The sequence below is a fragment of the Nannospalax galili genome, unplaced genomic scaffold, assembly GCF_000622305.1.
Source record: "Nannospalax galili isolate Female #2095 unplaced genomic scaffold, S.galili_v1.0 scaffold388, whole genome shotgun sequence".
Classification (NCBI taxonomy): Eukaryota; Metazoa; Chordata; class Mammalia; order Rodentia; family Spalacidae; genus Nannospalax; species Nannospalax galili.
Genome location: NW_008360304.1, coordinates 2,134,878 through 2,147,145, shown reverse-complemented (window position 1 = coordinate 2,147,145; position 12,268 = coordinate 2,134,878). Strand labels below are relative to the sequence as shown.

Here is a 12,268-nt window from a genome sequence, read left to right as displayed (position 1 = left end):
GAAGGCTGGAGAGAAGTAACAGAACAATATGACATGAATTAAGTAGAAATAGGTGTGGAAGAGTACAAGCAGGGAGAGGGAGATGGGGTAGAGGACTGGGGGAGGGAAGATCAATCAAAACTAATTATGTGTGGAATGCCAGTAAGGAAAACTGCTACTTTGTATGCTAATTTAAACTTTTATTAAAATCAACAAAAGAGGGATAAAAATAAAAATAATGATTTTTAAAAAGGACAGGTCCCATGGCTTGCCCACCCAAGCTTTGTCAAGAGGAGGGGCTTGGTCCCACTAGGCCATGTCACTGATGTCCTCAGTTGTCACAGGCAGCAGAGAATACAACTTGATGTTGCCAGCTATGTAGCCTGAAGTTCCCCCTTGGAGCCTAAGCTGCCTCTACTCAGCTGGGATCTTGACTTGCATTTCAGAATGAGTCATAGTGAAGTAAAGTTGGTGAATTTATTAAGCAGGAGAACAAGACACACTTGAAGAGAGTCATCAAGTATGGACATAAGAAAGGAATGCAACCAAGTGCTTCAGCAGCAGCTGTCATATGATTTGGGGGATTTTTGAAGGCTCAGTGATAAGGCACTTGCATAGCATGCTTGAGGCTCTGGGTTCAATTCCTGGCAACACACACACACACACACACACACACACACAAACAATTCCATTTGCCTTGTAAGGACAGGGCAGTGAACCTCTAAACATGTTGTGACAGGCCTCACCACCTCTACCAGGTCAGCATCTTCCATAATTCTCAAATCTCCTCCAAATATAAAGATATCTTTCATGACTTTATATTTGTGGGAATGATTTTTTTTTTCAGTGTGAGCGCAGTACCCACTACCACAAATTATGCAGTTGAGTTACCCACATTTGGGGAAATCGCAGGGGTCAGCACATCCCAAGCACAATGGGATGAGCCTCACCCTGGGAAAACCACTTAATGGGAAAGACTCTTTGCAACAAGCCTTTTTCAAATTGAAATTTTATATAACCTGTATACCAAGTTATCAATTGTTTTGAGACTATTTAGAGCTACGCACACCTTCTGAGAAGAACATTTCAATCAGTCCTACGATTTGGAATTCTGATGTAACTTACTCTCACAAACTAAGCTGAAAGCATAGCCTTAATCTTATACCATGTTTCCTGTTTATGACTCAGTTATGCCCCTGACTCAGAACAATGTATGTGGGCCTGAAATACGAGAATGATGATGTTGAAAACAACAATGATGTAGAGAACAACATCTCCCCACTGATGTTGCAAGCAACATGAGGGCATATTTTTTTTTAAACATCTGTCCATGGCTTTGTGTGCTGTTCCAAATCAGTAGCGTAAGAAAAACAATAAATTCTTTCTTTGTAAAACTGTTTTCAAAGATCGTTCTTGCCTTTATCATACCATGCTTGATATGAATGGAATGATTGAACAGCAATTCAATAAAAATGAGAGGAGCCTTTTATTCCAGAGTTCAGTTCTGAAAGAACAGTTCTGAGAGGAATCAGAATACGTTAGAAGACCAGGCCCACACTTGCTTAAACTACTCTAAGAGTGAAGTTTCTCATTAGTGTGGCACCACCACCATACATATTTTCCTTGAAGCCACAATCACAGTTGATGCTTGCTCTGCTGAAATCTTAGCCAGGGTTGGTGAACCAAATTTAATGGTATATCTGACAAGACTCTGGGAGGCCAGGATGGCATTGGAACAAAACTAGCAGTCACAAAATGTCACAAGGAGGCAGCAGGAGAGCAGAGGCTGCTTCCTAAGCAGTACAGTGAAGTGTTTTTATTCTTTTTAAAAATTTTTATTGAATTTTTTGTGTATTTCATACAGAAAATCATCTTCATACAAGTGTTTTTATTCTTATGACAATGAATAGTCTTCCCTCCATGGAGGAAGCCAGGTGGGAGGAACAGCAGCAGGTGTGTGCTGCTGCTGCAGGTGATGTGTTCAGCACCAGGGAAACACCCACTGGTAGGAATGCCTGGCACTCAAAAGCTGTGTAACCTAGGACAGAATGGAAGCATTCTGGATGTCTGGATGTCTGAAGCAGCAGGCTGTATTTTGCTATTGAAAGTCAACTCTAGTGCTTGCTTCGGCAGCACAGATACTAAAATTGGAACAACACAGAAAAGATTAGCATGGCCCCTGAGCAAAGATGACATGCAAATTTGTGAAATGTTTCATATTCTTAGTGCATACACCTTTTAAGCTTTTGGGCTTTGATTAAAATGAATTTAATTTTTAAACAACAGAAAAAAAGGTCAACCCCAAATGCACTTTTCTTCACTCACATCATAACAGGGAAGACTCAGCCTTGGCTTGGATGGACTCTGCCCTTCTGAGGTTTCCTGATGGTGGTAACACAATCACCCAGGAATCACCCAGAAAACTAAGGCAACCAGAGGTAAATGGATGCTTGGGATGGAAGAAACTAAAGAAACGGATGTGTACCATAGGAGTGTGAACTTCAACTCTGTAAGGCAAGGCTCTCTAGTGCAGAACACAGGCCTATAACATCTAGTACTAGAGCAGCTGTTAAAGGACACTTGCTCAAGTTCTCTTACAAACTCTAGCATCAGAACCTCAGAGTCTCAAGCACCTTAGCAGGGATTCTTAAGTACACCAAAGTCTAGGAACAACAGATAGCCTCTGCTGGTCAAGTTCAAGTCTGGGGTGTCTTGAGCTTTCTACCTATTGCCCACACCCACTTAACCTAATAGATAAAACAGAAGAATGAATTGCAGAAGGGTCACTGTGATGTTGGAGTGGAGACTGAGGTGTTGGAGTCCTTAAGGAATATGGGGAAAAGCATAAATGGATGCTAACACCTTGCTGCCCTACAGAGTGGCTCATGGGGGGGAATGCTCTTGGGCCTTGCAGAACAGTTCCCCAAGTTTTAGTTAGAACTCCTCAGAGCTCAGTATGGGGGGCTAATTCACAAATGAGACAATGCAGCTCCAGTCATCTTCACTAACTCATAAAAGCAAAGTAGATATTGAATAGTTCCTAGAAAAGATTCCCAAATCCTTCCTGAGGCAGCTATGTTATCTGTTCTCTTATCAAAAATTTCATCCATTGTAATCCCCAAACCAGAGTTTTCTGGAAGTAAACAGGGAAATTGGTAGAGTAAAAATCATTTGCACATAGTTTGGAAATCAGAATTCTCAGGGCTCTTGCTCAGTCCAAAAAAAGAGTAGTTCTGAGACCTGGCTTTCCTGCTCTAAACAAAAAGATTATCAGGAAAGGGACTGAGAATTTCTGAAGGTACTTCCTATTCTACCACCCTTAAATTTCTAAGGAAAAAGACAGTCAATTCCTGAAAGATTGACTGTTCCACATTCTTCAAGACGTACATGGAAAATAGTATTCCCTCCTCTAGAGACAAAGTAGCACCTGCAAAGATTATGAGTCTGGCGCCATCTGGTGCATTCTGAGACCACGCTGTTTTAGGTTGTATGTTCTCCCTCTACCGTCCGGAGTCACATAGAGACACAGATGTGAACATCACAGCATTAAATTGCCACTAAGCACATGCAGTGTATTTGTGTTACTTTACTTACTACCTGATATTTTTATTTTTAGTAAGGCAATGATAAACACAAAGTTTTGTTAAAGACAAAAACAAAATCAAAGGTAAAATATACTTTCAAGTAATGGAATTCTATCATGGAATTTCTGTCTCTGTCTCTCTCTCTGTCTCTCTCTGTCTCTGTCTCTCTCTCTGTCTCTGTCTCTCTCTGCTCTAAGATTTCACTACACCAATATTCTTGACATTTTCTGTCCCAATTACTATGTTCTTTTTTTTTTTTTTTTTGGTCTTTTTAAGACAGGGTCTCTCTGTAGCCCCAGCTGTCCTGAAACTCACTATAAAGACCAGGCTGTCGTTGAACTCAGGGAGATACACCTGCCTCTGCCTCCTGAGTGCTGGGATTAAAGGTGTGCACCACCACGCCCGGCTTGTGTTCTTTTTTTAAAAAAATATTTTATTTATTATTTTTATTTTATGTGTATGAGCGTGTTGCCTGCATGTAAGTGAGTGCACCCGCGTCGTGCAATGCCTTGGAGGTCCGAAGAGGGCTTCGGATTCCCCTAGAACTGGAGTCAAGGACGGTTCACAGCCACCATGTGGGTGCTGGGAATCGAACCCAGGTCCTCTGCAAGCAGTCAGTGCTCTTAACCACTGAGCCATCTCTCCAGCCCCTACTGTGGGTTCTTCTTTTTGTTGCTTGGCACTTCCCTTCCCATCTATGAAAATACCAAAAACAAAGCTGAATTTTAAAAAGAAAGGGAAGGTGATGAACCTTATGCAAGACATGTACAGAATAAGCATGCCAGATTATGGAAGATAAATGAGATGAATGTTTGTCTTGAGAAAAGATTTCTAAACAAAACAAAACCCACAAATCTTAAGAGCCAGGTGTGGAGGCACATACCTTTAATCCCAGCACTCACTTGGGAGACAGAAGCAGGCAAATTTCTGTGAGATTGAGGCCAGCCTGGTCTACATAATGAGTTCCAGGCCAGCTGGGGCTACAGGGAGACCCTGTTTCAAAAATACAAAATAAACAAATAAAGTTTTAAAATCCCCCAAACAAACAAAAATCCACACAATTCTTATTGAAAATACCACAGAAAAATAAAACATCTCTGCACAATAAGAACTATGAACTATTTTTTATGTATGTGTTTTGTTTGTATGTAAGTGCACCACATGTATGCAATGCCCTTGGAAGCAAAAGAAGAGTTACACTGGAGTTACAGACAGTTGTTAGCTACCACGTGGGTGCTAGGAACTGAACCTGGGTCCTCTGGAAGGGCAGCCAGCACTCTTAACCATTGAGCCATCTCTCCAGTCCCTCTATAAACTATTCTTTAAAGTCATAGTTTAGAAGAGTATATGTGTGATGGAGTCTAAAAGAATGCTTCAAATCTATAAGAACAAAACAGTCCAAAAGACAAGACTATAAAATCTCAAATGAAGATGAAAAGATGTCAGCTTCATTAATCATTCATGAAATGCAAGCAAAAGCCTCAAGATAGCCTTATGGTACATTTGTTGCATTATTATGAAAAAAAAAAAAACCAAACAGCTGCTTAACCAAGTATTCTCATGGAGGACTGTATACCACAGATAGGAATAAGCAGGCAGACTAAAAGGCAAAGAAATATGACAATCTTGTATGCCTTTTAGTTGAGAAAAACTTTGCTCTGGCAATCTAGAATACACACATACCCTTCACTGACCTTGGAATTTGAAATGATGGTCTTTAGAAAATAATGATCCAGGATGAGAAAGAAAAAAATGTGGTCATAGAGTACCAGGCTTAGTGACATATACCTGTGATCTCAGTACTTTTGGGGTACTGGCAGTAGGATTGTGAGTTGGAGATCAGTCTGAGATATATCAAAAGCTCTAGGCCAGCCTCATACAGCTATATACTAACAGCCTGTATCAACAAACAAATAAGGAGTCTTAAATTCACAGTAACTTGGGGCACCTGGAAAAAAGCAAAACAAAAATCTAAAGAAATGTATCTTTAACATAAGCCTTTCAAGATTCCTACATAAACACCTCTGAAAAGGGAATTATACCAGAATTTCAAAATCATATGGAGAAGCAAATCATCATGCAAGAGAATCAAAAAAATAACAAATTGTAGAATTAGTCCCCTCAAGAATGTCAGAGAAATTATTTTGAAATACATAATACAAAAATATGTCTAAAATATCAAAGGATAAATATGGAATTTTTTTTGGTCTTTTTTGAGACAGGGTCTCCCTGTAGCCCCAGCTGTCCTGGAACTCATATGTAGACCAGGCTGGCCTTGAACTCACAGAGATCTGCCTGCCTCTGACTTCTGAGTGCTGGGAATTTTTTTAAAACATGAAAACAGAGCATATTTCTACCCCCAAAGATCAGGTAAATTATGAAAAGAATATGTGTTCGCAGACATTTTAAAATATAATGATCAGGATAAATAGCAAATTAGATACAGCTGGATAGTGCATTAACTAGGATGTAGACCTCAAAAAATGAACCAAAGAGCATCACACACAGATAAAGAAATGAAACTTGAAAGAGGTTAAAAGAAATAAAGAGTAGAAGTCAGTCAATTTGCTGAATAAGAAAAAAATTAACAGCAGCAAAGAGATAATAGTCAGGATTTCCTGGACTTGTAAAATAAGAATGCTCCAGTCCAAGAACTGCAATCAATTTCAAATAAGGTAAATATTATGGTTTGAATATGAATTGTCCCTTGCTCCAAAAGGCTGTGTTGGGAGCTTCATCCCCAGCTGGTGGCACAATTTTAGGAGGTTTTGAAAACTTTAGGTGGTTGAAACTAGCTGGCAGAAAGAGGCCACTGAGGTTGTCTTTGAAAGCTCTACCTGACTTCCAAACTCTATCTCACTCTCTTGGCTTCCTATCCACCAAGAGATGAATAGTTTTCTCCACATGCTCTTGCCACCGTGAAGTTCTTCCTCACCATGAACCCAGAATCAATGCAGTCAAAGGCTATGGACTAAAGTCTCTGAAACCATGAGCCAAATAAATATTTCCTCATTTAAATTGTATTCTCAAGTATTTTGGTCACAGTTACACAGAAATAAATAGTACAATGAATAAATATCTATACCCCAATATTACTGTGAAACATATTAAATGCCAAATAACACAATTTACCTGCAAGGAATGACACTTTGACATAAAATTTCTCAATAACAATGAAATCAGAAGTCAGATTCCAAGAATAACTTTTATAATATTGACAGAATCTGGGGGCTGGAGAGATGGCTCAGCAGTTAAAAGCATGGGATGCTCCCATGGAAGACCCAGGTTCAGTTCCCAACAACCATCTGGCAGCAAACAACTGTCTGTAACTCCACTTCCAGGGGATCTGACACCCTCTTCAGACCTCTGTGGGCATTGCACTTACATACATGCAGGTAATATATTCATACACATAAAATTTTAAAATAACAAAATATTTTAGAATCTGGACTAATGACTTAATTATCCTTGGCAACCTCAGTTTGGTACTCCACCCAAAAATATAATGAATTGATGTGTATATGATTGAGAATTAGCTTATCAAAGTGCTGAAAGATGGCATGTCTCTCTTCATTGACCACAGTGAAGATTGGAAAGGACACTTAACATTGGGTGAATGAGATAATCTAGAGCTAGGGATAAAAAGGCAAGGTGGCAGATGGTCTGTTAAGAGTAGGGTAGATTTAAACTTGTACTTCCCCGAGGGAAGCTGAAGAAACCGTTTTGAATAAAATCATGGGTGGGGCCTCACTCAAGGACACAGTTCCAGGGACAGTGTGCCAGACACAGTTTCAGCAGCACAGTTCTAGGAACAGACAGTTCCAAGAGATATGTGAGGGAACAAATGTTCTCTGAGTTCAGGCCCACTCTTAAAAACTAATTTTAAGAGCTGGGCTTTTTAATTCAGGTATAATTGTAATGTTCAAATAATACCACCATATCAAGTAATGTTATTTGAGAAAAAAATAACTGTCAACCTAGAATTTTGTGTCATTATCATTGAACAGTGATAATGGGATAAAATGCTCACACTATTCACCAGCAGCAAACGCTTACTAAAAGACGCTTCTTTAGGGTGTCTTTAAAGAAGAAAACATCCTAGAAAAAATGGTATTAAACATAAAGGAAAATAAAAATTAGTCCAGCATGTAAGTAAATTCAAACAGATATAATAAAACTAGCAATTTAAGACTATTTCTTAAACTGGTTGGAAGGTACATGGGCATTGGTATTTTTATTTTTTATCCTTTTGTGGGGCTAAAACAGAAAATTTTAATAGCAGAGGGAAGAGAGTTCCAGGCAGAAGTTCCTAAGGTTGGAAAGAACTTGATCTATTTACAGAACTGAAAAGACCAGAGTATCTGGAAAAAAATGAGACTGGAGAGGAAAGCAAAAGTCAAAGTTATAAGGGCCTTCAAGGCCAGTTTAAGGATGTTATCACACTCATTGCAGAGCATAAAGAGTTCCAAAGGACTTAACCAATGTAAATTAAATGTTAATGTAACTCCTGTAGCCCCAGCTGGTCTTGAACTTACTATGTAGACCAGGCTGGCTTTGAACTCACAGAGATCCACCTGCCTCTGCCCCCCAAGTGCTGGGATTAAAGGCATGTACCACCATACCCTGCTTGTCTATTCTTTTTAATACTAAGTATCTACCATGCAGCTCTAAACACATATCATTGCATCTTTCACCACCTCTGATTTATCCAAGATGATTCAACTTGGGGATTGCCAAAGGCATAATTCTCTGTTATGCCAGATGATATTCAGAGGTGTTTCCCCTATACTGTACCAAATTAGATATTCATATTTTGGCCCAAGATTAATCTCTATGAAATGAGATTGTTATTATTCAAATTACACTGCAAGAAAGGCATGGTGGTGTTTGTCTGATATCCCAACTACACTGGAGCTGAGATGAGAGAGCACTCAAGCCTAGAAGTTTGAAACCAGTCTGGGTAACAGAATAAGATTCTAACTCAGAATCGAAAAGCAAACAAATTACATTACTGATATCTAGTAGAAAAAAACTATTGCTACATCCTGAAGTAGTATTCAGCATGAGAAGAAAAGTTTTTAAGGTTCTAAAGTCAACCTACAAAGGAAGAAGAGACATGAGTTGATGAAGAGGAAGGGGTGGGCATTGCAGAGGAGGGGACTAGGAAACAGAACTTTAAAAAATGAAGAATAAGCAATATGATAAAGGGAATGTTGGCTTGTTAGTATTGGTGCCCTGAGTTCTATTATAGATTAGAAGAAACTATTAGATGAGTGAATTGGCACAGATTTAAACACCCATACTTTTTCCTAAAGGTAACAAGGTGTAAGGATTATTGAGTAGGAGTATGCCTTCTTTGATAATTCTTTAAAATTAATCAATCCATTACAAACTTTCCCAATCAGTAAAAGTTGGTTTATTTTAAAGACCTTTAACTATTGGTTGCTATTTAAAAACAACCAATCTAAAAACAAAAACAATCACATAGTAGTTCATAATAATTTACAAGTGGCTGACACACATTTAGATACAGAGGTAGAAATTCACTTTCACAATGTTTCACTAGTACACATATACTAAATTCAAGGTACAAAATAGTTTGCTTTACAAAAAATACTATAAAAATGTCATTTGCTGATCTACAGTGAAGGGTGTGCCTTTGAACAGAATACTTCGTTTTTGACATAATCACACACACAGTGGGGAGGAGAAACTATACACAGGCTTTATTCTTAGCAGCTGAGGCAATCTCACCACTTTCAGTTGCTTTTTCTGAAACACACCTGTCATTTTGTTGCCACATTACTTCATTCCTTGCTTACAAAACCTCTCCTGTAGTTTACTGATCAGAGTAAAGTCCAATATTCAAGATGCTCCAAAATTCTTCCCCCCAAAAAACCCTTCAAAAGTCCCACATTAAGGAAACTAGTATTCTGGATGAATGGTTTATAAATTAAATGAGTTAGTGGCCACTGTATCTCCCAATTATGGTCCCTCTTTATGTGTTCTTTCTCCCTGGAGTATCTTGCTTCCTGTTTATGCCTGTTAGTATTACTGGGTTTTAGAGTTAACTGTATCCTCTAGAAAGATTTTTTATACTATGTCTTCATGTCTTCACAAAACACCTTAGAAGTTACTAGATGCATGTCTCTCAAGCAGAAACACAGTAGTAAGCAAAAGTAAGTAGCATCTTTAATGCGTTCCAAGAACTGTAGCTCAGGAACTGCTAATCATGATCATCTGCTAGTTTGGAACCGGGTCTCTCAAAAGGGTAGCTAATTGCCTTCTCCATGACAGCTATAATACAGCAAATCACAACGTTGCTTCACCACCCTGACTGACACAGAGTAGAAAAGGGTGCTTTGTTCTAATGGCCTGATACTTGAAGTCCTCCCTGACATAAGTCCTAATACATAAATCCCACATTTGAGTTGATTAAATGTGTAACATGTTGACGCCCGTGGTAAAGACTTGAAAAAGGAAACGGTAAACCCAAGGGCCCAGGACAAAACCGAAAACAACCCAACGTCTCTGAAAGCTCTGTGCCGCGCATGAGCGACCCAGGGGCAGAGCCTGTACTCTCGGCCTACTGATTGGCTACCTGTGGCCACCCGCCTCCTCTGATTGGTCGGAGCCGCGAGGGCTGCCGGGACTTCCACGCGCTCTTGCGGCTGCTCTCCACCTCAGAAAGAGGAGAGATGGCGGCAGAGGACTCGACGCCCGCGTTCACTGCGTCTTCCCAGGAGGTGGGAAGAAAGAGTGGGCCCCTTGGTGCCACTGAGCGCTGGTGCAGCCGGTGTGGAAGGAAGACGTCGGTTGCCTCAGGTGAGAAGCACTCGGGGTGCTCTGCGCCACACCCAGCCTGCGTCTGAGGGAGAAAGGTGAGGCCTGTGGAAGGGGCCGGCCTCGAGAGACCTGGGCGAGGGACTTGGGCAGCTGCAGCCCAGCCACGGGAGCCTCAGCGAGCACGCGGACTTGTGGGAGTGATTGGGCTTTCCAAGGCCCTCTCCTCTTTTTCATCCGCATCATCGTGCACCTAGGAGGTGGAGACAGAGATGCCCTTGGTCTCTGCCCTCCACGGGCCAGGGCAACGGCCGGCCGCTGAGCACCTTTCTCACCCTTCCGGGGTCAATAGGCCCATGAAGGAGCAGCTGTAAGAACACTCAGAATTCTCTCTTCCAGGTGTTTTGAAATGGGCCATTGTTTGTTAGCTGGCGTCACCCCACTGGACAAGAGAACACGGAACTCATTCCTCCTTTCATTAAACAGTGCAAAACAAAACCCAGAAATTTTGCATTGTCTTGTGGTCAAGAAGGAATGGGCTTTATGTTCTGTGCCCCTATTGATCAGCTCACCTACAATCTACAAAATGAATTCAAGTTATTTTAATGTAACTAAGGTACTTTAGACTGCTTTGTCTAACAGGAGTAAGTTGAATCTAAACTCCTGGAATGAGTGGAAATTCTTATTCCTTTACCTGGTCAATGTTTATACTTTAAAAGTAAAGGTCAATCAGTTCTTTCAAGATGCACATCATTTAAATGACATGTATTTTCAGAGAAAGCAAGTTGCATTTTCAATGGAGAGCCACATTTTTACTTGGAGGCTTTGTTTTCTTTTTGTTGTTGGTAGTGTGTATGTGTGTTTTGTTTGACAGTACTAAGAATTGATCCTAGCACCTTGTACATGCTAGGTAAAGCACACTACCTTTGCCTCAGCCTCTCAAGTAGCTGAGATTACAAGCCTGGCCCTACTTGGAGTTTTGATCACTTCTCTGTTATGTAAAAAATGTTCATTTTAGGGACAGGAGAAATAATTCAGTGGCTAAGATCACTTCCTGCTCTGGCAGAGGATCAGAGTTCCCAGCACCCATAAGGCTGCTCACAACTATATATAACTCCAGTTCCAGGAGTTTCTTCTGGCCCCTGCAGGTACCAGGCATGCACATGATACACTTACATACTTGCAGGCAAAACACTAATACACATAAATTTAAAATAAAATAGTTTTAAAAAGAAAATGTTAGGGCTTGAGAGATCGCTCAGCAGTTAAGAGCACTAGCAGGACCTGGGTTTCAGTCCCATTGCTCATATGGCATCTAACAACCGTCCTTAACTCCAGCTCCAGGGGAATCCAATGCCTTCTGACTTCTGTGGGGATTGCACAGTATAGGTGCACTTACGTACATGCAGACAATACACACATACACATAAAATAAAAATAAAAAATTTTGTAAGTAAATGTTAATTTTAAAATGAAAATTATTTCAAAAAAAAGTTAAGTATAAATTTTTAAAGCTAGTGGTTATTCTATGTATGCGTTTGTATTACAAAATTTAGAAAAACTCAGTTGGAAAAATTTATGCTTTGTAATCCGAAATGATCTCAGGTTAACTTGTACAATATCAGAAATTTTATGTAAACAGTTAAGAATTTTTAATGCTGTGATAATATCTCTGGAATTTAAATAGGGGTTTAAAATATAACATGCTTGTAAACAAATTTCAGATATTTCAGTTTGTTGAAAACTAAGAATGCTTTTCATTTGTTTGTTTTGAGATAGGGTCTCACTTTATCACCCTGGCTTGCCTTAAACTCTGTGTAGACCAGGATGGCCTTGAACTCACAGAGATCTACCTAATTCTGCCCCCCAGTGCTAGGTGAGATTAAAGGCATGAGCTACGATGCCCAGCCTTAGAATGCTTT

At 39.9% G+C, this 12,268-nt stretch overlaps 1 protein-coding gene and 2 non-coding genes across 3 annotated transcripts in view; 2 read left to right on the top strand and 1 right to left on the bottom strand.

Moving 5' to 3' along the window:
- Positions 1 to 803: 803 nt before the first annotated feature.
- On the bottom strand, positions 804 to 973 carry LOC115068658. Its single transcript, XR_003847987.1, has one exon. It is a non-coding gene; the product is annotated as a U1 spliceosomal RNA (small nuclear RNA).
- Positions 974 to 2,096: 1,123 nt separating this feature from the next.
- LOC115068650 lies at positions 2,097 to 2,203 on the top strand. Its single transcript, XR_003847979.1, has one exon. It is a non-coding gene; the product is annotated as a U6 spliceosomal RNA (small nuclear RNA).
- An 8,058-nt stretch (positions 2,204 to 10,261) lies between these two features.
- Positions 10,262 to 12,268, top strand: part of Rnf17 (ring finger protein 17) — a 211,144-nt gene continuing 209,137 nt past the window's right edge. The window contains exon 1 of the mRNA XM_008824356.1: positions 10,262 to 10,388. Within this exon, the coding sequence (XP_008822578.1) occupies positions 10,262 to 10,388 (127 nt within the window). The remainder of the gene's footprint in view (positions 10,389 to 12,268) is intronic.